At 38.1% G+C, this 26,216-nt stretch overlaps 1 protein-coding gene across 1 annotated transcript; it reads left to right on the top strand.

Annotated features, from left to right (window-relative positions):
* The first annotated feature begins 1,868 nt into the window (after window positions 1–1,868).
* GEMIN2 (gem nuclear organelle associated protein 2) lies at window positions 1,869–24,922 on the top strand. The gene is made up of 10 exons (XM_032871229.1): window positions 1,869–2,040; window positions 2,416–2,500; window positions 3,891–3,980; window positions 4,852–4,911; window positions 7,989–8,102; window positions 11,430–11,474; window positions 12,598–12,666; window positions 17,538–17,648; window positions 20,462–20,520; window positions 24,613–24,922. Exons 1-10 carry the CDS (start codon window positions 1,904–1,906, stop codon window positions 24,761–24,763), a joined length of 921 nt encoding a protein of 306 aa, XP_032727120.1. The 5' UTR covers window positions 1,869–1,903; the 3' UTR covers window positions 24,764–24,922.
* Window positions 24,923–26,216: the final 1,294 nt, after the last annotated feature.

The raw sequence follows: 26,216 nt of genomic DNA, 5'->3' as shown, positions 1-26,216 counted from the left end.
GTTAGACGTCTGCCTTCAGCTGGGGTAATGATCCGGGGTTTCTGGGATCAAGCCGAGCATCCAGGGCTCCTTGCTTGGCAGGAAACCTGCTTCTCTCCCGCTTCCCCTGCTTGTGTTCCCTCTTCCACTGTCTCTCCCTAGGTCAAATAAATAAATAAAATCCTAAAAAACAAAAAAGAAAAGAAAAAAAAATCCAAAATGAAGTAATTCATTACATTTCCTAATTTTTTCTTGATTATTATCAAAATGGGGACAAGAATCTTCATATGTCTCTTTAACTTTACTTCTTCCAAAATCAGTAAAAAAAAAATTTTTAAATGCACATCTCAGTAAGTGTAGTTACCTTTTGTCACCAAAGTTATTACAAAATCAGTAACATTTTTTAAAATATTTTATTTTTATTTATTTATTTGAGAGAGAGAATGAGAGCATGAGAAGGGAGAGATCAGAGGGAGAAGCAGACTTCCCGCCGAGCAGGGAGCCCGATGTGGGACTTGATCCCAGGACTCCAGGATCATGACCAGGATCATGATCGGACCTGAGCCGAAGGCAGTTGCTTAACCAACTGAGCCACCCAGGTGCCCCCAAATCAGTAACATTTTTAACCAAATAACCTTCCAGTTTGCTGCAAAGCAGTATGTTTACGAGTCTGCCAATTGTTTAGTTACTGTTCATAAACACAAATTTCTTTAGCTCTTAACCCAAGAACTTGTCCTCATTTTATTTTCAAATGAGAGAGTTACATTTTGGTTTTGAAATCAATTGCTTGCAAACTAAATGCAGTGCTTTAAAAAAAAAAAAAAAAGCCTTGGGGCGCCTGGGTGGCTCAGTGGGTTAAAGCCTCTCCCTCCGCTCAGGTCATGATCCCATGGTCCTGAGATAGAGCCCCACTTTGGGCTCTCTGCTCAGCAGGGAGCCGGCTTCCTCCTCTCTCTCTCTCTGCCTGCTTCTCTGCCTACTTGTGATCTCTGTCTGTCAAATAAATAAATAAAATCTTTTTAAATAAATAAATAAATCCTTAAAAATAAACATAATCTTAGAAAATAAAAGCCAATTATATTCACTTAGAGCTTGTTTAGAAAGAATGAAATATAATACTTTCATTGTTTCTTGGCATTTGTCACTCAGCACAAGTTACTTAATTCATTTCTGGCTTGTTTCACCTGTAAAATGGAGATAATACTACCTGCCTCACAAGATTGGCCCTAAGATTAACCATGGTAACTTTTGGGAATTAGCATTAGCTTTATCCTTTCACTATTTATATTTCTCCAAAGAAAAAGAAGAAAGTAATGGCTACTCAAGGACTAATACTTATTTCAGGCAAGTATAAAGCGATCTTTCAAGTAGCCAAGCACATGAAATTCTTCTGGAAAATTAATTTCTCATTCATTTAGCATCAGATAAATCCGGGTTGAAATGGCTCTTCCCCTTTGGGAAAAAGTCACAGTTGTAGTACTTAAACCCATCGATTTCCTCCTCTACAAAACCGGGATAATACCACAATACCACTTACTTCAAAAAGTTGGTTTAAAAATTAAACGAGGAAATATACGTGATGTGTCTACCAGGGGCACTGCTCGTTAGTTCAAAAAATATTCAAGGATTCCTCACTCCTGCAGATGCATAAAGGTTAATAATCCTCAGTCTTTACCCTCGCCGTGTACGAGAACAGAGGGAAAACAGAAACACTTCAAAACCACTTCTTCAAGGAACTAAATTCACTGTCTTCTTACAACACCGGACCCTGAACCTTAGGGACAACCAGCAGGCTTCCTCAAGAGCAATTACGCCTCCCAAGCCCTGCGTCCTTTGACTCCGCGCCGAAGGTGCCTACCTCTGCGCCTGCGCCGTGACCTAGATTTGGCGCATGCGCTGAGTGGGACTGGTTGGATTAAAAACCATGGCGTGGGTACCGGCGGAGTTTGCAGTAGAAGAGTTGATGCCCAGGCTGTTGCCAGTGGAGCCCTGCGACTTGACAGAAAGTTTTGATCCCTCCGTACCCCCGAGGACGCCTCAGGAATACCTGAGGCGGGTCCAGTAAGTGACTCGGTCCTGGAAGGGTGGGCTGGTCGTCCGCTCTGCCCCTGGGCACAGCTCTACACCACCCCTCCCCGCCTGTTTCCCTTCCCAGTCTAACGCGAGGTAGGGTCGAATCAAGATCACTTGATTACTTCTTTATCTGGGCGAGTTTTTATGAACGTAATTCTGTTTACCTATGTCAAGATGTGTACTTTCAGATTTCCTTACTTTCAATCCAGTTAATTTCGGAAATATATTGTTTAGTACGTCAACTGCAATTCTGTACTATTATTCAGATTTCGTAAAGAACCGTAGAAATGGATCGCTCCTTTTACTGCCCATGAACAAAGCACAGCCGTAATCACATTTCTTGCATTTATTACTTATTTGTAGGATCGAAGCAGCTCGATGTCCAGATGTTGTGGTAGCTCAGATTGATCCAAAGAAGTTGAAAAGGAAGCAAAGTGTGAATGTTTCTGTGAGTTTTATTACCCAGCCCGGGATTCTTCCCTTTTCCCCTCCCCGCCCAAACGGAAAGATCAATGCTTTTCCTATGGTCTCACAGTATCTCTATGATATATGTAAGATTTCACTATTCCCTGTAACATTAGACATTAGCTTGTACATTTTCCCCAAAAGGACAGTTGGCATTTACCGCCTCCAGAGAGGTTTTCAGTAACGCTGGTATTCGTGGAGACTCCTCATACTTTAGGGCAGTCCTAAAGGACTCTTTAAATAGGTTACTTACATTATCATTTATTTTTAGGGAACCTTTTTCCACTTGATTTCATAATTATTCTTAGACTAGTGTTTAACGTTATTTAGTGTAGTTTGCATGTTCTGAATTTGACTGGGTTTTGTTTTTTAAGAAGGGAAACTCAAGTATCTTACATTTTTTCTAGTTACTTGCACACCAGAAACATTTTTGTTCTTTTATTTAACCAGCACATTTTTTATTAAGCAACTAGGTTGTGCCAGGCACTGGGAATACAACAGAGAATGAGACAGAAGAATCCCCACCTTAGTAGAGTTTACATTCTCCTAAGGAAGACAGTAAACAAGCAAACAAAGTAATTGTATATTGCGACTATTGATATGAAGAAAATTACCATGTGTAATGACCAATAAGTAACAAGGTAGAGTTGTTGCAGAAGGTCTCTCTAAGGTCATGCTATTTAACCTAAGGTCAAAGGAGAGCAGCAGCTTTTAAATTTTGATAGGTCCTTTTCCTTTTATGTTCTAAGTAATTTATTTGTCTAGTGTTTATTATCGGGATATTTTTAATTCAGATACTATACTGTTTGATATAATTTCTTCTCAGAAATTTTTAGTTGATGGATGAGAATGTCTTACATACCTAGCTTTTGAAATATACACTTTTATTTCAAGGCAATCTGTCATCAGTTTTGAACTGTTATGCTGTGTTAGAAAGTTAAAGTAGCCTTTGTAAAGTCAAGTGTCTTAGATTATTTGAGTACATTCTTCCTATACCAGCATTCTTTAGTTTGGGATATATCTCTTCTGTTTCAAACTGTTTTGTTTTTTTTTTTTTAATTATAGAAAGGTAGGACTAAATTATATCTTCAGGGCCCATATAATTTAGATTTCTTAGGTTAGAAATTCCAACTATGAACCGTTTCAGATTGCTCTTATTGAAATGACTCTACAGGGATCTTTTCCTAATGTTTAAACTTGGACATAAAAAAGAGAAGGGCCTACTTTTTTGCATCTGCAAGTGTATAGTATCTTTATTATATAACCTTAATCATTTATTACTCTTCATTTTGATTCTGCTTTTACTTTGTAGAGGCATGAGATTCTAGTTATAACACCAACATTGATTCTAATATTTATGAACTGATCTCCAGCTTTCAGGATGCCAGCCTGCTCCAGAAGGATATTCTCCCACACTTCAGTGGCAGCAACAACAAGTGGCACAGTTTTCATCTGTTCGACAAGTAAGTGTACTTTAATTATTTAATCAAATTAAACCCCTCCCATCAGAGAAAGACCATTATATGGTTTCACTCATATGTGGAATATGATACACAGCACAGAGGATCAGGGGGGAAGGGAGGGAAAACTGAATGGGAAGTCATCAGAGAGGGAGACAATCCATGAGAGACTCTTAACTATAGGAAACAAACTGAGGGTTGCTGGGGGAGGAGGTGTGTGGAGGATGGGGTAATTGGATGATGGGCTTTAAGGAGGACACATGATGTGATGAGCATTGGGTGTTATAAGCAGCTGATGAATTATTGAACTCTACATCAGAAACTAATGATGTAATATATATTGGCTAATTGAATTTTAAATTGAAAAAAAAGTTAGACCCCTTCTATCTTCCTCCCTCAAGATTTATTTCTGTTCTTAGACTATAGTTGGAAAAATAAGATTCCTCCTCCTTCTTCTTCTTCTTTTTTTTTTTTTTTTTTAGATTTATTTATTTGAGTGAGAGCACACACACATGCAGGCAGGCATGTGAGTGGGGGAAGGAGCAGGCAGAGAGAATCTTTAGGCAGACTCCTTGGTGGGCAATGAGTGTGGAGCCTGAGGAGGGCCTCAGTCCCATGACCCAGGAGATCATGACCTGAGTCAAAACCAAGAGTTAGTCACTTAACTGACTGAGCCACCCAGGCACCCCAAGATTCATTATTCTGAAGGATAAAGTTAAAATATTTATGAATCAATTACCAGATTATGATCATTAGACATAATACAGTTTGAAACCCAGCTTCCAAGTTTCAGGATTGTTAGGATGTTGCACAATTGTTTTATTTTCAGGTATCCATTCTCTGAAGATCACTTGCCTAACTTTTCTTTCTTTAGAGTGTGATCAGACACAGGAGTCACTGGAAATCACAACAGTTAGACAGTAATGTGACCATGGTATGTAAGTTTCTTTGTTTAAATTGTACAGTGTGTACCTATTTGAAATAGTCCATATTTACTGCCATACTTTAAAGATTCACTTACTTAGTTTATATTACTTTTGTTCTTTTTCCTTGACCATTAGTAGAAATAATTCTGTTGTATTAGTAGCCTTAAAAGTAGTATATAATTGGGGCTGCGTGGCTCAGTGGGTTAAGCCTCTGCCTTCAGCTCGGGTCATGATCCCAGGGTTCTGGGATTGAGCTCCACATTAGGCTCTCTGCTCCACAAGGAGCCTGCTTCCTCCTTTCTTCTCTGCCTGCCTCTCTGCCTACTTGTGATCTCTTGTCTGTCAAATAAATAAATAAAAATCTTTAAAAATTAAAAAAAAAGTAGTATATAATCAGTAATGCAAGTTGTTATTTTTATAACAGTTTTAATCCACAAATTTTTTTTTAAGATTTATTTATTTATTTATTTGACAGACAGAGATCACAAGTAAGCAGAGAGGCAGGCAGAGAGGCAGGGGTCGGTGGGGGGAAGCAGGCTCCCTGCTGAGCACAGAGCCCGATGCGGGGCTCGATCCTAGGACCCCCGGATCATGACCTGAGCTGAAGGCAGAGGCTCAACCCACTGAGCCACCCTGGCACCCCAAGCCTCTACAAATTTTTAAGGGTTCTCCTAGACCTTGATTTTTTAGAAAATAAATGCATTTTCAGTATTTACAAAAAGATTGAATAAAGGCTTATTGGATTTTCCTGGTAAGGTAATGGTGCCAATACCAGTGACATTTTAGTAAAGCCTGTTGTGCATATTAGAAAGTAGTATTTTCTGTGCTTTATCAGCTTAGATACAATTTTCAACTTTAGGAGGTATGTTGTATCTGGACTACTGAATAAAAAGGGGAGTTGGAGAAGAAATGGATACATTGTTCTAGGACAAGACTTCTAACTTTTTTAGGGAATATGATATTCTTCCTGAGAATCACACAAAAGCTGTTTATATTCAGAAGAAAAAATTGTGTGCAACCAGGGTTTTGCTCCCAGTTTCACATAGTTCATAGATTTCAGATCTTAGAAGCTTCCTCTAGGCAGTGCTTCCTAATATCTTTTACATGGTAACACCTTTGGATAAATGGAGGAGGCTGCTTGCATAGCCCTAGACTGGAGCTGAAAGCTGAGAAATTCAGTATATGGACTCTACTTGCTTCTTCATGCCATTTGAAAGCTCTGCTCTAGGAAGAGTGTGAAACAAACTAACATCACTTGCCTAAGATCATTTAACTCATAAAAGGTATAGCTGAGATTCAAACCAAAGTTTGTCTATAAAGCTTTTCTCTGCTTTGAGGCCTCCTGGGAAAAGGTAGTGGAGGGAGAGGGGGTAAGTGAGTAGACACATTTTTTTCTTGCTCAGTATAAGAACTTTTGGGTAGATGCTTACTAATTCAAAAAGAAGCTGCATCAGTAACATGACAATACAATTTTGTAAAAAATGTAAATGACTGAACATGGTTGAATAAATCATGATCCAAGAAAACAGTGAAATAGTAATACCATGTTCATCATGGCAAAAATAAATGTTATGTAAATAATAAAATGAATTTTTTAAGTAGAGCACTCTAATAGTTTATTTAAAGCAACAAGCAAATATTTAAAACATTTATTTACTGATTTAGTCAGTCATTTATTAAGTACCTATTTTTAGTAATCAGGGTATTCAGTGTTACCTGAAATAGAAATAGTCTCTGACCTAATGGAGTAAAGGAAAGGGCAGATACAGTGTTCTAGTACAATAGGTTTTAATCTTTCAGGGGTCTCATGTTTGTCCTGAGACTCTAATGAAAGCTATTTGTCCTCAGAGGGGAAGACTACACCTGTGCAAAGTAATGTGCAAATAAAATTTTTTATCAGTGCTTCTCCCCCTTGGAACTGCATTTGGTAGTGTAGAATAAATCTTTCTTTGGTTGGACTGTCCTTTCAAGTATGTGAAGCATATAATTCTGTCTCCTTCCCTGGTATAAACATCCTTCATTCTTGTGTTTTTAGTGCATTTTTTTTCCATACTAGTTTCCATCTTTATCATCCTCTTGAACAAACCCTTGTTTGTCAGTATCCATTAAAGTGTGATCCAAACTAAACACATCCCACATGATGTGTAACACTTGGGCACTTTATTAATTTGCTAGGGCTGCCATAATAAAACACCACAGCCTCGGTGTTTTAGCAAACAGTAATTTATTTTCTCACAGTTCTCTAGGCTACAAGTCTAAGATGAAGGTATTAACATGTTTTGTTCCTCCTGAAGTCTCTTTGGCTTGCAGGTGGCCATGTGGCTGTGTCCTCACATGGTCTTTCCTATGTGCACAGGCATCTTCAGTGCCTCTTGTTATGTCTACATTTCCTTTTTTTTTTTTTTAAGATTTATTTTATTTTAAAGATTTTATTTATTTATTTGTCAGAGAGAGAGAGCAAGCGAGCACAGGCAGACAGAGTAGCAGGCAGAGACAGAGAGAGAAGTAGGCTCCCTGCCGAGCAAGGAGCCCAATGCGGGACTCGATCCCAGGATGCTGGGATCATGACCTGAGCTGAAGGGAGCCGCCTAACCAACTGACCACCCAGGAGTCCCAGATTTATTTATTCTAGAGAGAGTGTGTGTACATGTGGGGAGGGGCAAGGGGAGAAGGGGAAAGAGTCTCAAGCAGACTCTGCACTCTGAGCATGGAGCCCAACGAGGGGTCTGAGATCACCACTGGCGCATAAACCAAGAGTTGGACACTTAACTGACTGTACCACTCAGGCACCCCTAAATTTCCTCTTCTTAGAAGGACATTGGTCATATGATGAAAGCCCACCCTAAAAGCCCGATTTTAACATAATCCATTATAAAGGCCTTGTCCAAATACAGTCACAGTCTAAGATACTGGAGGGTAGGGCTTCAACATACAAATTTTGGGGGGACAAATTCATCCCATAATAGGCACCATATCTTTCTGTTGAAGTGGTAGGAATATAAAAGACTTCACTTTTTTTTTTTTTAAACTATTCAGTTAAAAACAAAAACAACATAGATATAAGATAATTTTTTTTTTCTTTTAGCCAAAATCTGAAGATGAAGAAGGCTGGAAAAAATTTTGTCTGGGTGAAAGGTTATGTGCTGAAGGGGCTGTTGGACCAGCTACCAGTGAAGGTCCTGGAATCGATTATGTGCAAGTAGGTGATCTGTGGATAAACCAAAAGAGTTCTACTTTTGGTGTATGATTTGATACAAAGATTCTGAAACTATAGCCTAGGCCATATCTAGTTTGCAGCCTGTTTTTGTGTAGCCTATGAGCCAAGAGTGTTTTTTAAATAATACTAAGTTACTGAGTGTATGGCCTGCAAAGCCTAAAATACTGTCTGGCTCTTTACAGAAAATGTTTGCCAACCTATGACCTAGCTAATTGGCTCTCTTACTTAAAAATGTGCAGCCCGGGACGCCTGGGTGGCTCAGTTGGTTAAGCAGCTGCCTTCGGCTCAGGTCATGATCCCAGCGTCCTGGGATCGAGTCCCACATCGGGCTCCTTGCTCGGCGGGGAGCCTGCTTCTCCCTCTGCCTCTGTCTGCCTGTGCTCACTCGCTCTCCCTCTGTCGCTGAAAAATAAATAAAATCTTTAAAAAAAAAAAAAAAAATGTGCAGCCCAGTTTCTGAAACAATGTACTGTGACCTACCTTTCTTTCTTTTTTTTTTTTTTTTAAAGATTTTATTTATTTATTTGACAGAGATCACAAGTAGGCAGAGAGGCAGGCAGAGAGAGAGAGGAGGAAGCAGGCTCCCTGCTGAGCAGAGAGCCCAATGCGGGGCTCAATCCCAGGATGCTGGTATCATGTCCTGAGCCGAAGGCAGAGGCTTTAACCCACTGAGCCACCCAGGCACCCCTCTTTCTTTCTTTTTTTAAGATTTATTTATTTGACACAGAGAGAAAGAGTACAAGCAGGGGGAGTGGCAGGGAGAGGGAGAATTCTCACAGGCTTACACAGAGCAGGAAGCCCAACGTGAGACTCCATCCCAGGACTCTGGGATCGTGACCTGAGATGATTGCAGATGCTTAACCAGCTGAGCCACCCAGGCTCCCCATACTATGACTTTTCTTAGGTGGGCTTTGTATCTCTTAAGTTTTAGCTATGTGATAATTTCCTGAGTTAGATAGGATTCAGGGTTTTTTTTAAATGATTAAGCGTTAAAGGGTTATGAGTTTTGCGTAGTCCAGGAAACAAAGGAAAACATGACACAGGGGCTTAAAAATGCTTAGTAGCTTTCATATTCTGGAGATGAACTTTTGAAGGTATACTTATATTTTCCATGGCTTTATTCTAATCATAAATCATGTGCCAACTGCTTCTTGGCCCTACAGTTTGTGTGTTTATCTCCATTTAAAAGTAACTGATCCAAAAAATGTAAAAGCTCTAAAAATTGGGGCTCCTGGGTGGCTCAGTAGGTTGAGCATTCAAATCTTGATTTCACCTCAGATCTTGATCTCAGGGTTATGAGTGAAAGCCCCACACTGGGCTCCATGCTGGGTGTGGAACCTACTTTAAAAAACAAACCAAAAAACATCAAAAATCACTGAAAGACCAACAACCAATTAAAACAGAAAAGGCAGGGGCACCTAACGACCTGCTCAGTCGTTAAGCATCTGCCTTCGGCTCAGGTCATAATCCCAGGGTCCTGGGATCGAGCCCTGCATAGGGCTCCCTTATCTGTTGGGAAGCCTGCTTCTCCCTCTCCCACTCCCCCTGCTTGTGTTCCCTCTCTCACTATCTCTCTATCAAATAAATAAAATCTTTTTTAAAAAAAGAAACGAAAAACAAAGAAAATGCAAAGGCTATAAATAGCTCACAGAAAGAAAAATATAAATTACTCTTATATGAGAAGATGCCATATTCACTCACCATAGAAATGTAACTCATAACTCCACTGAGCTACTATTTTTCAAGTAACATTGGCAAAGGAAATTTGATAGCTCTTTTAACAAGGGCTGGGAAAATAGGTACTTTTATACATGGTGGTGGGGTGTAAATAGATTCAGGTCTGTAAGCAAACTAATTTGGCCCTGTTTCTTATACAATCTGTTGGGTTTTTTTGGATAATATCCTAATGGATGTTATATTTCAAAATGTATTCTAATTGGACAAAAAAATTACAACTTACTTAGCTTGTTATTACAAAATATATGAAAGTAAAATACACCATGTGGAAGAACCATTTAAGGAGGCAGAGTTAATGCATATCCCCTTAACTTTATCTAAAGTCAATGCTATTTTCTTTCTTTCTTTTTTTTTTTTAAGATTTTATTTATTTATTTGACAGAGAGATCACAAGTAGGCAGAGAGGCAGGCAGAGAGCGAGAGAGGGAAGCAGGCTTCCCGCTGAGTAGAGAGCCCGTGGGACTCAATCCCAGGACCCTGAGATCATGACTTGAGCTGAAGGCAGGGGGTTAATCCACTGAGCCACCCAGGCGCCCAATGCTATTTTCATAATGAGGGCTCCCAGCATTAAAACTTCAAAATACTTTTTTTTTTTTAAGATTTTATTTATTTATTTATTTGACAGAGACCACAGCGAGAGAGGCAACAGAACCAGGAAGAGTGGTAGAGGAAGAAGCAGGCTTCCTGCCAAGCAGGGAGTCCAATGTGGGGCTCAATCCCAGGACCCTAGGATCATGACCTGAGCCGAAGGCAGATGCTTAACAACTGAGCCACTCAGGCGCCCCTCAAAATACTTTTTTTTTTTTTTTAGATTTTATTTATTTATTTGACAGAGGGATAGAGATCATAAGTAGGCAGAGCAGCAGGCAGAGAGAGAGGGGAATCCAATGTGGGGCTCGATCCCAGGACCCTGAGATCATGACCTGGGCCGAAGGCAGAGGCTTAACCCACTGAGCCACCCAGGTGCCCCTCAAAATACTTTTTTAATTGAATCAGCTTAGGTTTGAAAAAAATTCTGAGTGCCCTTTATTCCTGAAAATGTTAGCTTTAGCTGCAGATTTTGAAAACATGTGTGCAGCATATTAATATAGTATCAATAGTATCATAGTATTAGTTTAGGAAATTTCATATTTTAATTATGTCATTTTTAAATTTATATATTCAAATTGCAAAATATTTTTTGAGGCATTACCAATGTAATAGTTGATAGAATGTTTTATTATAATGGGTAATGAAGGAATTTCCTGTTAGTCATTCTTTGTTTTTAAAAATTGTGATAAGAAACTCACGAGTTTGGGGGCACCTGGGTGGCTCAGTGGGTTAAAGCCTCTGTCTTCAGCTCGGGTCGTGATCCCAGGGTCCGGGGATCGAGCCCCGCATTGGGCTCTCAGCTCAGCTGGGAGCCTGCTTCCTTCTCTCTCTCTGCCTGCCTTTCTGCCTACTTGTGATCTCTGTCTGTCAAATAAATAAATAAAATCTTTTAAAAAAAAAAACCAAAACTCAGGAGTTTGAAAATAATGAAGCACCCTTTATAATACCATTTAGTAAATTTCAGTCTCATTTTTCTTTCAGATTGGTTTTCCTCCCTTGCTTAGTATTGTTAGCAGAATGAATCAGGTAAAATCCATCCAATAATACTGATACATGTATTTTGTTGTTTTAATGTGTATGAGAGTATATAAACACATTCATTGAATGCTTACAGTACATAAGGCCCTGTCCTAACCTCATTAACAATTGTTATTTAATTCCCAGTACGACTCATATTGAGAATTATTATTAATATCCAGTTTTTATAGATAGGAAATGAAATTGAAAGCTAAGTGACTTGCAGGTGGTTTCAGCAAGTTCTAATGGCACCCTGGGATTTAACCCCAGTTTGATCTAATTCCAGAGCTCATGCTACATCATGTTGCTCAACTCTTCAATTGTGTATATTTCAGTTTTAAGTCTTAGATTCTGGGGTTTGAAGTAAAACTGAGGTTAGATTGTTACTTCTAGTTCCAGATGTCCTATATATCCCATTAAGAATGAAATAGATAATTTCTTGGATCAAACGCTTCTTCACTCTTAGGATGAAGAACTCTGTTATCCATTTAAATAGCAGATGAGAAATTTGATTATTTTGCCTTCACATAGCTTTGGGTGCCCTTGAAAGATAAATTTTTTTAAGTGTCGTGCTCTGTTGTAAATCCTATAATGACTAATAGTCTTACTTGATCATTTGCTTTAAAATACTGTAATCATAGTAAATTCAATGAGTGACTTTTGTTAAGTGTCCAATTATGCTTGAAGAAGCAAGAGAATATTTTCAACAGTTTGATAAATTCTATCTATATAGCTTTAAAACAGATCTTTCTCTAGCTAACTTTCTCCTTATATTTTTATTTGACTTAATGAAAATAATTTGAAGGTATTTATGCAAAGATTTTTTTTAAGAGCCAGGGGAATTTTTCAAGTATTTTTAAACTAAGTTAGTGGTTACAGACTAAATCCTCGGGTTTAAAGCAAGGTATTGATACTTGAAAGTACTTAAAAATATTTGTCTAAAAAGCTTCTTCTCTGAGTGAGCCACCTAACCAAATTACTAAATACAGTCAGTTTCTCTGGAAGTCTAAAGAATGGGACTATTTTTAATATCAGAGTTGCTTTTTAACTAAACTTAATGAAACCCATGTTGAACTCGCCTTTGTTTTATTACTAATACATTTCTTCCACCTCCCCTTTCCCCTTTTTTTAGGCAACAGTAACTAGCGTATTGGAATATCTGAGTAATTGGTTTGGAGAAAGAGACTTCACTCCAGAACTGGTAGTATTGCATCTTTTTATTTTTGTAATGCAGACAAAATTGTGTATACTTGTTTTATATATGAGATATGACTCTAAGGATATTTATGGATATGTGTGGATACACTTGCACATATAACTATGTTTACAATGCAAACTATGCTTGCTTGCAGTGAAATAAGGAACTTAGAGTAGAATGCAAATCAATATTATACTTTATTGAGAAAGATTTGCCTTGGAAAAAGTCAGCTAGAGTTTATTTATATCTTGGGAGAAGCAACTTGTCTCACTGCAGTCCAGTAACAAATAGATCACTGACTGACATCCAGTTTGGACATCCCATTATAAGTAGTGCTGGCTTAAATAAATTTGAAATGCATTTTCTTTTTTGTGTGTGTTTTGTGTGTATGTGTTGTTTTTGTTTGTTTGTTTTTTAAGTAGGCTCCTTGCTCAATGTGGAGCCCAGCGTGGGGCCTGAACTCATGACCCTGAGATGAGTCAAGGCCTGAGCCAAAATCAAGAGTCAGATGCTCAACCTCTACTGAGCCACCCAGGTGCCCAGAAACAGTGACTTTAAACATTAATTTTTTTCCCCTTAAGTGCACGTGTTATATAGTAGAGATTTAAAAGAATAAAATATAAAAATGAAAAATGAAAATCTAGTGATTTTCACATAAGAATGTGATACTTAAGAGACTTCCCAAGCTACTGAGATGAATGGCAGGCTTAAAAATTTATACATTATATTGCAATATTGGTTTATCTGTTTTCCCAGCAGACTATAAGTTTCTGCAGGGCAAAGATTATATCTTATCCTTTGACAGGGAGCTTTGGAGCCTCAGGTACGCTCTTTTGCAAATATCCTTAACTATAAAAAATATATGTTTCTAAAAATTAGATCTAACTTCAAAGGATAATAAAATTTCTTACTAGGGTATTAAGCAGATAATTCATTTATATAATGCCCACCAAACTGACTTATTTGACCCAAACTGAAGATGAAAATGAGCTGTGAATATAAAACTATAAAGTAGAGGGGCAGTGCAGTGTAGTTAAGAGTATAGAGGATTGCTGGGGTGTGAATCTCAGTTCTACCAGTTAGGATATGTGTCACCTTGAGCAGGTACTGAATCCTTATATGCTTCAGTCTCGTTATCTGTAAAATGCAAATAACAGCTCATAGGTTATTGGAGGATTCAAGGAGTTACTATATACAAAGTTCTTAGTGTAATGCCTGGCACACAGTGCTTGGTATTTTGTTGGTATTTGATATTCTTTTGTGAATTGGATTTTAAGACCATGGTTAAATATCCAACTCTTGAGCTCAGCCCAGGTCTTGATCTCAGGGTTGTGATTTCAAGCACCATGCCCAGCATGAAGCCTACTTAAAAATAAATAAAAATAAATAGAGATAAAATCACTGTTTCTGAATCAGTGGCCACACATGTCTTTTATATACCGTAATATGTTATTCTGGGTTTTTTAGCTCCAATTTAATATATATAGTTCTGTATGATAATGTAACTCATATAATTTCCATTGTCTTAATGTCTCATGGTTTACTTGGTTCTCTCATTATTGACTATTTGGGTTCTTATATTTTATAATCATGACTAAATTACAAACATTTATACTAATTTAATTTAATTATCATTTTCTCAAGATATTGCTAGAGTAGAATTATTGAATTAGGGTTTTATAACCTTTTGTTACATTTTGCTACATTGCTTTCCAAAAGGAATGAACCAGTTAATAGTGCCATCAGCAAAGGTTTCTTTTTCTCTGCAGCTCCACTTTAAGTTGAACTATGTACATTTGCCATTTTTGTAGGTTAAAAACATTTGATTATCAGTAATTCCATATGTTCAATCTAATGATTATAATCATTTTATAATTTTCTTGTTTTCAAATTTAGTGAATTTACAGTAATACTTTAAGCAAATGTAATTTGTATTCCTTGAAAAAAGTGAATATTTTTCCCCATCATAGGTATATTAGGTATACCTTCAATAGATAACTTTGTATATATTCATATTACTTGTTCATTGGAATCTGGATGTTGAACTCTAAATTCTACATCCATTCTTTCTCTCTGATAGTGACCTTTTAGCAGTATTACCTGACCTGTTTTCCTTCTCTTCCTTAAATCTTTATTTTATTAACTTTGTTGTAAGATTTTTTTGGAATTTTTTTTTAACTTCTGAAGATTTCCCAAGGTAATAAGGTGATAAGCTTGGCTTTTCCTATTTATTAGTGAGAGCGTATTATCAAGAAGTAGCTATATTTGTCAGAGGAACTGACAGCTGATTTACTAAATCTTAACCTAATGAACCCTTTGCTTCTAACCTTGAGTCAATATGTCTCTTAAATCAACAGTATTCAATTCTTCTATCCAATTAACCATGTTATCAGAACTTTCCTATTAAGAATATCAGTGTAGGGGCGCCTGGGTGGCTCAGTGGGTTGAGCCGCTGCCTTCGGCTCGGGTCATGGTCTCAGGGTCCTGGGATCGAGTCCCGCATCGGGCTCTCTGCTCAGCGGAGAGCCTGCTTCCCTCTCTCTCTCTCTCTCTCTGCCTGCCTCTCTGTCTACTTGTGATCTCTCTCTGTCAAATCAATAAATAAAAAATCTTAAAAAAAAAAAAAAGACTATCAGTGTATAAAAACCTATATTACAAAGTTTGCTTATCATAAACTAGCAGAAGGAAAAAGGATCTCTTTTCTTAAATGTCTTTACTTGGGATTACTTTAATTTCTTCTTGAGAAATAAATACAGCCTTATTATTCATCCAAATGTGAAGGTATTAAAGAATATGTTCAGCTCTTTTGTTTTGGGTTTTGATTTTACATTTTAGTATCGCCATAGTGTGTTCACTAACTTTGAGAAAAGGTGCCTCTAAATATAAATACATCTTAGACAATCAGTAGAAGTTTAGGAGCCATTTGAATACCTGAGTGCCAGTATATACGGTAAATGCAGCCCTGAGAATTCGAGCCAAGTTTAAATGTATAATAGTTTTTTTGATGTAGAAGAGAATTCCACTTACTATTTATAAAAGAAACTTGGATGTGAATCTTTTGTTTAAGAAAGTCTTACTGATTTGGGGTAGCTTGAGGAGCTAATTTAGTTTGTTGCATGAATTGCTATGTAAACATTGTTTAATATTCTTTAGGTTTCTCCAGAGTGATTTGTTCCTCAGAATAAATTCAGTCATATAGGGCGCCTGAGTGGCTCAGTGGGTTAAGCCACTGCCTTCGGCTCAGGTCATGATCTCGGGGTCCTGGGATCAAGTCCCGCATCAGGCTCTCTGCTCATCAGGGAGCCTGCTTCCTCCTCTCTCTCTCTGTCTACTTGTGATCTCTCTCTGTCAAATAAATAAAATCTTTAAAAAAAAAAAAAATTCAGTCATATACACTGCTGGTGGAAATATAATTTGATATAATTTTTCTGGGGTACAATTTACTGATTATATCTCAGAAACATTTATGAACATACATACCCTTTGATACTACCATTTTATTTCTAGGAATTTAGCCCAAAAAACCAGAGATGCTCTAAAATTTATGTTCAAGGATATTTATCACACTATTTTTTATATAACGGCAACAAATTAAACCTGAGTGCTCAACAATAGGAAATTGGTTAATTATGGTGCATTCAAAATGGAACATTCATTCCATAAAAATTTTAATTTAAGCTCCTGTTGTTTTCCAACTCTAGTCTTGGTCCTAGGGTATAATATCTATCATTATACTCTCACAGAGTTTGGGGAAAAAAAGAATAAACCAGCAGTGACAGGGAAGTGTTTGGTTAAGGAGTATTTATATAAGTGTTATGTTGAGATGTTATTAATCCCATTTAACAACATGGGAGATACTAACTATGTATTGCAAGTAAAGAAGATGGCTACACAAGGTTACTACCACATTATTAATGTTACTGCAATAAAGGAACTTTATTTTTTTATGTTGTACATATAATATGCTAAAGATAAAAATTAGCACTTTTTTAAATTAGAAATTTTATCTGGATGGGGTTGCGATTGTGTTTTTTACTTTGTGCTCTTTGTATTCTTCAGTTTTTCTTCATTGAGTATTTTTTCCTTTTGTAATTGAAAAAAAAAACATTTCAAAAGAGGATGGGGATGGAGGTCTGGGGGGCTCAGTCAGTTAAGTGTCTGACTCTTGATCTCAGCTCGGGTCTTAATTTCAGAGTCGTGAGTTCAAGCCCTGCATTAGGCTCCATGCTTAGCTTACTTTAAAAATAAGTAAATAAATAAAAAGAGTGGGGATAGATTGTTTGCCATGGTACTTAACAGAAGTATCAAAACATTTTTTATAATTTTTTTAAGATTTATTTTTTTAAGTAATCTCTATTCCTAGGATGGGGCTTGAACTCACAGTCCCAAGATCAAGAGTTGCATGCTCTACCAACTGAGCCAGCCAGGTGCCCCTCAAAACATTATTTCATCTAGAGTATAGTTCCTTTGTATAGACATGGGGCAAAGTTATAAAATTATTTATTTGTATATCTGTCTATAAAGGGCAAAGGAAAAATATGTGTCTTAATTTTTGCAAGGATTATGCACATCTTATTGTAGTTTTCTGCCTAGAAATCAGGACTTCCATTATAGTAAGAATCTCTAAAATGAACTCTTTGGAACTAAGGGTATTTGAAGTGTCCAATGTCCTATGTCTGTGGTAAGAAGATACAAGAGATATCAGCTGGCTGTCTAGATGATCCCTTGTTGTCTATATCCAAACATAATACAGTTAATGTTACATTAATTTATTCATAGCAAATAACCAGACACAACTTTGGACATTTTAAAAAATAACCTAAACTTAGGGTACAGTATTTGCTACTTACTACTTTTTCTAAAATCCTATTTAGGGAAGGTGGCTTTATGCATTATTGGCTTGTCTTGAAAAACCTTTATTACCTGAGGCTCATTCACTGATTCGGCAGCTTGCAAGAAGGTGCTCTGAAGTAAGGCTCTTAGTGGTAAGTTACAGCTTACTATTTCAAATTGAAAGTGCTCATTGATTTATGTAGTAATAAAAAAGGATTACATTGAAATAGGAAAATGTGGAATATTTATTAGTCAAGATTAGATTTGGCCACATAATTTTAAAAAGCCCAAAATAACAGTAGCTTAAATAAAATGGACATGTTTTTCTTAGATAAAGGAAGTCTTCAGGTGGACAGAGCAAATCTAAGATGGCAGTAGCCCAGGCCTTTGAGTTCTGCCTCATGTGACTTCAGTTGCCAAGCTCACCTCATGGTCCAAGGTAGCTGCTGGAGTTCAGCCATTATATTTGGTTATAGGAACTAGAAAGAAGAGAAGGTTATCCTCTAACAAAGCTTCCCAGAGGTTTCACAAGCACATCTGGCTATATATCTAGCTCATTTAGCCAGACTTTAGTTACATGGCCATTAGGAACTATGGTAGTGTTTACTTTTAGCTGGGGGGACAGGGTGCCTAGGTAAAAATGAACTTCTTTGCTAAATAGCAAGGGAAAACAAGAAGCTGGAGTGGTCAACTAACAGTCTCTGGCGCAATGATTGTTTTGAATACCTGCAGCATTATAATATAAATAAACTTTATGCCAGATTAAGTCCACCTGTGATTTTTTTTCTTTCATCCCTCCTTTCCCTTCCACAAAATGCATACTCGTTCTCTATTGACTACTCACAAATACTTTTGTTAAACCGTGATACGGCCCAAACTAGCTTCTGTGGCTTGTACTCCAAGCAGAATATACTTGCAACTCAGTAAATATTTCACATGTTTTGTTCCTAGACTTTATTTCGTCTCCAGAAGTGCCTTTTCACTCTTCCAGTCTGCATCTAAATACCATTTAGTTTTCGTAATCTGGCTCATATTCTTTTTTTTTTTTTTTTTAAGATACCAATGAGTTTATATGTTATTACTTTGTGATATAATATTTACATTTTTATCTCAGAATCAGCTCATTATATTTTCCCCCATAATATTTCCTGATTCACACAGTTTTTCCCCAGGTAAAATTGCTTTGTACACATCTTAGCCTTATGTATGAAAAGGTAAAATTTGACGTGTATTTCAAAAATTGTTTTTTTGTTTTTTTGGGTTTTTTTTTACATTTTTTTAAATTTATTTATTTTCAGCATAACAGTATTCATTGTTTTTGCACCACACCCAGTGCTCCATGCAATCCGTGCCCTCTCTAATATCCATCACCTGGTTCCCCCAACCTCCCACCCCCCGCTGTTTCAAACCCCTCAGATTGTTTTTCAAAGTCCATAGTCTCTCATGGTTCACCTCCCCTTCCAATTTCCCCCAACTCCCTTCTCCTCTCTAACTCCCCTTGTCCTCTATGCTATTTGTTAGGCTCCACAAATAAGTGAAACCATATAATTGACTCTCTCTGCTTGACTTATTTCACTCAGCATAATCTCTTCCAGTCCCATCCATGTTGCTACAAAAGTTGGGTATTCATCCTTTCTGATGGAGGCATAATACTCCATAGTGTATATGGACCACATCTTCCTTATCCATTCGTCCGCTGAAGGGCATCTTTAGCAAGACAAGAAACAACATGTGTTGGAGGGGATGTGGAGAAAGGGGAACCCTCTTACACTGTTGGTGGGAATGCAAGTTGGTGCTGCCACTTTGGAGAACAGTATGGAGATTCCTCAAGAAATTAAAAATAGAGCTTCCCTATGACCCTGCAATTGCACTACTGGGTATTTACCCCGAAGATACAGATGTAATGAAAAGAAGGGACATCTATACCCCAATGTTTATAGCAGCAATGGCCACAGTCGCCAAACTCTGGCTCATATTCTACCATTTTCTATGATACTCTCCCTGATCCTAACAACTAAAAAGAATTTCTTCATCCTCTGTTTTTCCAGTATACTTCACATTTTTTTATGGGCACTTTACACATTTTTCTTTCATTAAAATTAATGTGGATATTTCATCTTCTCTGCTATTAGCAGGTAATATGTTTTATTCAGCTTCGTTTCATATAGTGCTTGACACATAGATTTGAGTACACTAACATGGAAGTGTGTCCCAAGTTTGAATTAACATGTGACATGTCTGTTATAACATTTCTCGATAGGTTATTGTAACTTTATCCTGAAATGTATAAAATTAAACTTCACATTCTATAATATCACTTTGTAAAATATATAGTTTAGCAACTACCTCCATATAATTAAGAACCCTGATCTGCTGGACTATTTTCTGGTATGTCTTAGGCTAGAAGCCACGATTTCAGTCCTCAATTTTAAGTTCTTTAAAATATTTTAAAATAGTTTTCCGTACTGTGTAGTTAGGACTTTGGGGAGGGGGTTGCTCCCCTACTTGGGAACTGGGAAAAATCTTTCTTCCAAGTTATTCTCCTTTGAATCTTCAACTCTTTATTTCTTTTCCCTCTTGAGGACCTTTCTTTAAAAGTTCATGTCAGGGGCCACCTGGGTGGCTCAGTCATTAAGCATCTGCCTTCAGCTCGGGTCATGATCCCAGAGTCCTCGGATCAAGTCCCACATTGGTCTCCCTGCTTAGCGAGGTGTCTGCATCTTGCTCTGCCTGCCACTCCCCGTGCTTGTGCCCTCTCTGTGACATATAAAATCTTTAAAGATCATGTCAGATGTTTCTCAAGGGTTGTTAGCTCTCTAGTTTTCTCCTTTTTCTTTGAGGTTTTCTACTTCCATATGATTATTACTATTATCTAACAAAAGTTTCATGTTTTGCGTATTGAAATTTGTTTCAAAAATACTAGGGAGAACACTCTACATTTTTCTGATTTTTTTTTTTTCTTTAGGACAGTAAAGATGATGAGCGGGTTCCTGCTTTGAATTTATTAATCTGTCTGGTTAGCAGGTAAGTAATCCTTGATTCCTTGCTTTATAATAGTGTTACTAATGGAAAATACTGTTTTCATTTTCAAGCAGAGGAAATTGAGGTATAAGGAAACAATATCATATGTATCTCAATTCCCTATATTTCAAGTTTTCTCTATAAATAATGCTGCAGTGTAGATCCTTATACATTATAGCTCTGTTATTTCCTAAGGGCAAACTCCTAGAAATAAGTTGAAGGGCTTGCATGTATTTTAAAACTGAGATATTTATTAATCGTTGGCCTTCCAGAAACTCATATCTTTCTGTGTTCCCATGAAAGTGTCAGTGAGACTGCCTGTCTTCTATTCAACACTGGGCATTTTCAGTTGATACAAATATTTCCATTCTAATAACAAAAAGATACAAATTATTTTTTTTAAAGATTTTATTTATTTATTTGACAGAGATCACAAGTAGGCAGAGAGGCAAGCAGAGAGAGAGAGAGAGAGAGAGAGGGCGAAGCAGGCTCCCTGCCGAGCAGAGAGCCCGACTCGGGGCTCGATCCCAGGACCCTGGGATCATGACCCGAGCTGAAGGCAGAGGCTTTAACCCACTGAGCCACCCAGGTGCCCCGATACAAATTATTTTTATTTGCATTTGTTTAATTACCAGTGAGGGTAAAAAAAATACTTTATTTTATTGTAATTTTTAAAAATTGCCTGTGTTCTTTATTCATTTTCAGTTTGGACATATTTTTATTTAGAATGTGTTTGATTTCATTTCTTAACGTTGAAATTCTACTTGGAATTTATCTAAAAACATTCTCATATTCTGAATTCGTGTGTATGAGTGTATGTGTGTATTATACTTACACATACTTATTTCAGGTCTCTTTCTGGACTTGATATTTTTATATATTGGTCAGTGTTTTTAATCTATTGCCAATACCTTTTTTTTTCTTTTTTTAAAGATTTTTTATTTATTTATTTGACACAGAGAGAGAGGTTACAGGAAGGCAGAGAGGGAGGCAGAGAGAGAGGGGGAAGCAGGCTCCCCGCCGAGCAGAGAGCCCGATGTGGGGCTCGATCCCAGGACCCTGAGATCATGACCCGAGCTGAAGGCAGAGGCTTAACACACTGAGCCACCCAGGTGCCCCAGCCTTTCTAAAGCTTTATATTATGTTTAAATATTGATAAGGGAAATAATCTGTGTCCATTATCCTTCCTCAAACAAGATACTTTTTCAGAATACACATGTATTCAACATATAGTTTCTCAATCTATAATAATTATGCTGCTGGTGATAATTAATACTTAACTAGGCACTTTGTGCCACGCATTTTTCTTAGTGCTTCATAATAGAAACTCATTGACTCCTTAGAAGGTAGATGCTATTACCAATTACAGATGAGGAAACCATGACAGAAAAAGATAAAACAATTTTCCTGCCATCACAAAGCTAGTAAATTGTAGGGCTAGGATCCAAAAACAAGGCAGCTTTGCTCCAGAGCTAAGCTCTGGACTATGCTCGTATCAAACTACCTATCTCTTGGTAATAAGGATTAAATGAAAGCCCTAGGCGCTATGTATACTGGGTCTTTAATCCTTGGAACTCAAGAGTTTTTTCTTTTATTTTCACAGGTGAAGATACAGGTTCAGAAACATTAATTAGGGTTCAGTAAACTAGTACTGAATGGAATCAGAGACTTAAATATAACATCTGACTACTAATCCACTGATACTTTATAATGTGCAGTTATAAGAAAAGCAATATCAAGTAATTGGTCATGGTTATTTTTTTTTTCCCTCAGAACGTTACTTAAAAATGAAAAATAAGTTCTAGGCCAGAAAATTTTCTTAGACTATATAGGCTTCACTTAAGAAAACCTGCAGGGGCACCTGGGTGGCTCAGTGGGCAATAAGTCTCTGCTTTTGGCTCAGGTCATGATCTCAGGGTCCTGGGATCAAGCCCTGCATTGGGCTCTCTGCTCGGCAGGGAGCCTACTTCCCCCTCTCTTTCTGCCTGCCTCTCCGCCTACTTGTGATCTCTGTCTGTCAAATAAATAAATAAATAAATCTTTTTTTAAAAAAAGGAAAAGAAAACCTGCAGAAGAAGGGTGCCTTGGTGGCTTAGTCAGTTAGGCGTTGACTCTTGATTTTGGCTCAGGTCATGAATTCAGATGGAGCCCCATGTTGGCATGGAGCCTGCTTAAGATGCCCTCTCTCCCTGCCCCACACAGCAGGCTCTCTAAAAGAAGATTTAAAGAAGATTCTAGAATGTTTGAAAAAAGATAACATAGACCTTGACTCTTGGCAGTAGCCATCTCAATATAAGTATCAAATATTGTTCTCTTTTGTGGGTTTGTTTTTTTGTTGTTGTTGGTCTTATATGTCTTACAGCTTTTTTTTTTAAGATTTTATTTATTTATTTGACAGAGAAAGATCACAAGTAGGCAGAGAGGCAGGCAGAGAGAGAGGAGGAAGCAGGCTCCCTGCTGAGCAGAGATCCCGATGACTGGACTCGATCTCAGGACCCTGAGATCATGACCTGAGCCGAAGGCAGAGGCTTTAACCCACTGAGCCACCCAGGCACCCCTGTCTTACAGCTTTAAAGCAAAAACTTCTAACTGATAGAAATACCTACTCAAATGAGTGGAATCCCATTCAGATGGGATTTAATAGCCCTATTACCCACCCTAATTATTTTATCAATGAAAAATGTTTTAAGCTCCTTTTTTTTTCTTTTTTTAAAAATTTTACTTATTTATTTGACAGAGAGAGAGATCACAAGTAGACACAGAGGCAGGTAAAGAGAGAGGGAGAAGCAGGCTCCCGGCCAAGCAGAGAGCCCGATGAGGGGATTGATCCCAGGACCCTGAGATCATAACCTGAGCCAAAGGCAGAGGCTTAACCCACTGAGCCACCCAGGTGCCCCTAAGGTTCTTATTATGGAGATTTTCAAGTACATATGAATGTAGTAGAATAATACTTGCCCCCCGCCAGAAATCTATCACCCAAGTTCAACATTTATCAACTTCACCAGAGTGTTTCATTTGTCTCATCTTTTTTGTTAATGTATTTTAAATAAATCTCAGACATGTCATTTCTCCTGTTTTAGAGTATCTAAGTGATTAGGACCTTTTAAAACATGACTCCCTAATACTGATAACGTATCTAATAAATTTAATAACTCCACAGTATTATCTGATACCTAGTTCACATTTCATATTCCTTAATTGTTCCCAAAATGTCTTCGCACATTTGAATTGTTCAAATCAGGATCCAACCCTTTCCCTTTCCACACTAGCCAGGGAGAGGTCGAACCACATGCTGTTGCTCTTCATTTCCATGGTAACGTAAAGAGAAACTTTCACAATGTCCAGAGCCCTTGATATCCTGGAAATGAAGGAGAAGGATGTCCTCAAATTCCTTGCAGCAGGAACCCACTTAGGTGGCACCAACCTTGACTTCCAAATGGAGCAGTATCTACAAAAGGAAAGTGTTAGTATCTACATCATAAATCAGAAGAGAGGGGCGCCTGGGTGGCTCAGTTGTTTAGGCATCCAACTCTTGATGACAGCTTAGATCTTGATCTCAGGGTCGTGAGTTCAAGCTCCATGTTGGGCTCCATGCTGGGTGCGGAGCCTACTTAAAAAAAAAAAAAATCTGGAGAGAGAACCTGGGAGATGCTTCTGCAGGCAGCTTGTGCCATTGTTGCCATTGAAAACCCAGTTGATGTCGGTGTCCTGTCATCCAGAAATACTAGCCAGCAAGCTGTGCTGAAGTTTGCTGCTGCTACTGGAGCCACTCCCTCCTGCTGGCCACTTTATCCCTGGATCCTTCAATAACCAGATCCAGGCAGCCTTCTTAGAGCCAAGCCTTCTTGGTGGTTGCTGATGCTAGGACGGACCACAGCCTCAGACAGAGGTGTCTTACGTTAACCTGCCTACGGTTGCTCTATGTAACACAGACTCTCCTCTGCACTCTATGCGCATTGCCGTCCCTTACAGCAATAAGGGAGCTCACTCAGTGAGTCTGATGTGGCGGAGCCTGGCCTGGGAAGTTCTATTCATGCTTGGCACCATTTCCCATGAGCACCCGTGTGAGGTCATGCCTTATCTCTACTACTACAGAGATCCTGAAGAGATTGAAAAGGAAGAGCAGGCAGCTGCTGAAAAGGCTGTGACCAAGGAAGACTTTCAGGGTGAATGGACTGCTGCAGCTCCCGAGTTCACTGCATTTCATCCTGAAGTCACAGACTGGTCACAGTCCGTTCCCTACTAAATGAAAACTGGAATGCTCAGCCTGCCACTGAAGACTAGCCTGCAGCTCCCACTGCTTAGGCCACTGAATGCATAGAAACAGCCACGGAGCAGTCTTAAGCTGCTCTTCCACCAAGGCAAACAAAGTAGAAATAAGGTTGATGGAAAATAAGTAGGTGCTAAAAAAAAAAAACCCCAAAAAACAAACAAAAATACCCAAATCGGGATCCAAGTAAAATGTACTCATTGCTTTTGTTTGATGTGTCTCTTGAATCTCCCCATCAGTTTCCTAGGTTTATCTCTTTGCTATTTATTTGCTGGAAAAAAAACAGCCCTTTGACTTGTAAAATTTCCCATGTTTTGGTTTTGACAGGTATATCTTATCTTCATGATGGTGTTTCATGTGTTCATTTATCCCCCATATTTTCTGTAAGCCGTTAGGTTGTCCTAAATGCTTGATTATTGGGGTGCCTGGGTGCCTCAGTCGTTAAGTGTTTGCCTTCAGCTCAGGTCATGATCCCAGGATGCTGGGATGGAGCCCCACCTCGGGCTCCCTGCTAAGTGGGAAGCCTGCATCTCCCTCTCCCACTCCCTCTGCTTGTGTTCCCTCTCTTGCTGTGTCTCTGTCAGATAAATTTTTAAAATCTTCAAAAAGTAAAAAAAGAATAAAGGCTTGATTATTATATATAGGGTTTTTTTTTTTTGGTTTGGCAAGACTCCATGGGTGGTGGTGTGCACATCAGGAGGCACATAATACCTGGTTGTCCCACTTTTAGTATGAGGTTGATCACTGCATTCAGGTAAAGGGATATTGCAGTCATTATTCTTGTTGATGCTCAGGTTGTTCCGTGTTTGGTCAGCAGGAACCCATCAGATCAGTTCCTGTGCTTTTTGTTCTATATAACCCTGGTGGTCCTTTACAGCTTTCTTACTTTCAGGTATGTCAAGATAGTTCAGATGTATCTTTTATTAATGTCTATTTCTGGCCCCAGATCTGGAATCAGTGTTTTTTTCCCAGGAGTGCTGGTTTCTCTTTTAAAGTAGAAAATGGGGGGGCATCTGAGTGGCTCAATGGGTTAAGCCTCTGCCTTTGGCTCAGGTCATGGTCTCAGGGTCCTAGGATCGAGCCCAGGATCGGGGTGTCTGCTTGGCGGGGAGCCTGCTTCCCACTCTCTCTTTGCCTGCCTCTCTGTCTACTTGTGATCTCTGTCAAATAAATAAATAAAATCTTAAAAAAAAAAAAGGTAGAAAATGATATTTAGAGTCCACAATTTGGACATTAGGGAAGTTAGCTGTTACTAGGTTGGTCATTGCCTTTAGGCCTTTTGGATGACCAGAGGTAGGAAATATGTGTTTCTTAGAAAGAAAAAAATGAAGTCATGACTTCAAATTTCATTTTCAGTTCTGATTTAAGATGACATAATTTTTCTTAAAGCTATGTTTCTTTTTCCTCTGCTGAAAATTCTGGTTTCTAG

This window comes from Lontra canadensis, unplaced genomic scaffold (genome assembly GCF_010015895.1).
Source record: "Lontra canadensis isolate GAN:19392208 unplaced genomic scaffold, GSC_riverotter_1.0 scaffold42, whole genome shotgun sequence".
NCBI lineage: Eukaryota > Metazoa > Chordata > Mammalia > Carnivora > Mustelidae > Lontra > Lontra canadensis.
Note: the sequence above shows the minus strand (reverse complement) of the source record. Positions and strands in the feature narration are given on the sequence as shown.

Coding starts and splice junctions, on each gene's coding strand:
- GEMIN2 (XM_032871229.1), top strand. CDS start 1,904: ATGGCGTGGGTACCGGCGGAGTTTGCAGTAGAAGAGTTGATGCCCAGG. Junction 3,981..4,851: donor AGTTTTCATCTGTTCGACAA/GTAAGTGTACTT, acceptor TTCTTTCTTTAG/AGTGTGATCAGACACAGGAG. Junction 8,103..11,429: donor CTGGAATCGATTATGTGCAA/GTAGGTGATCTG, acceptor TTTTTCTTTCAG/ATTGGTTTTCCTCCCTTGCT.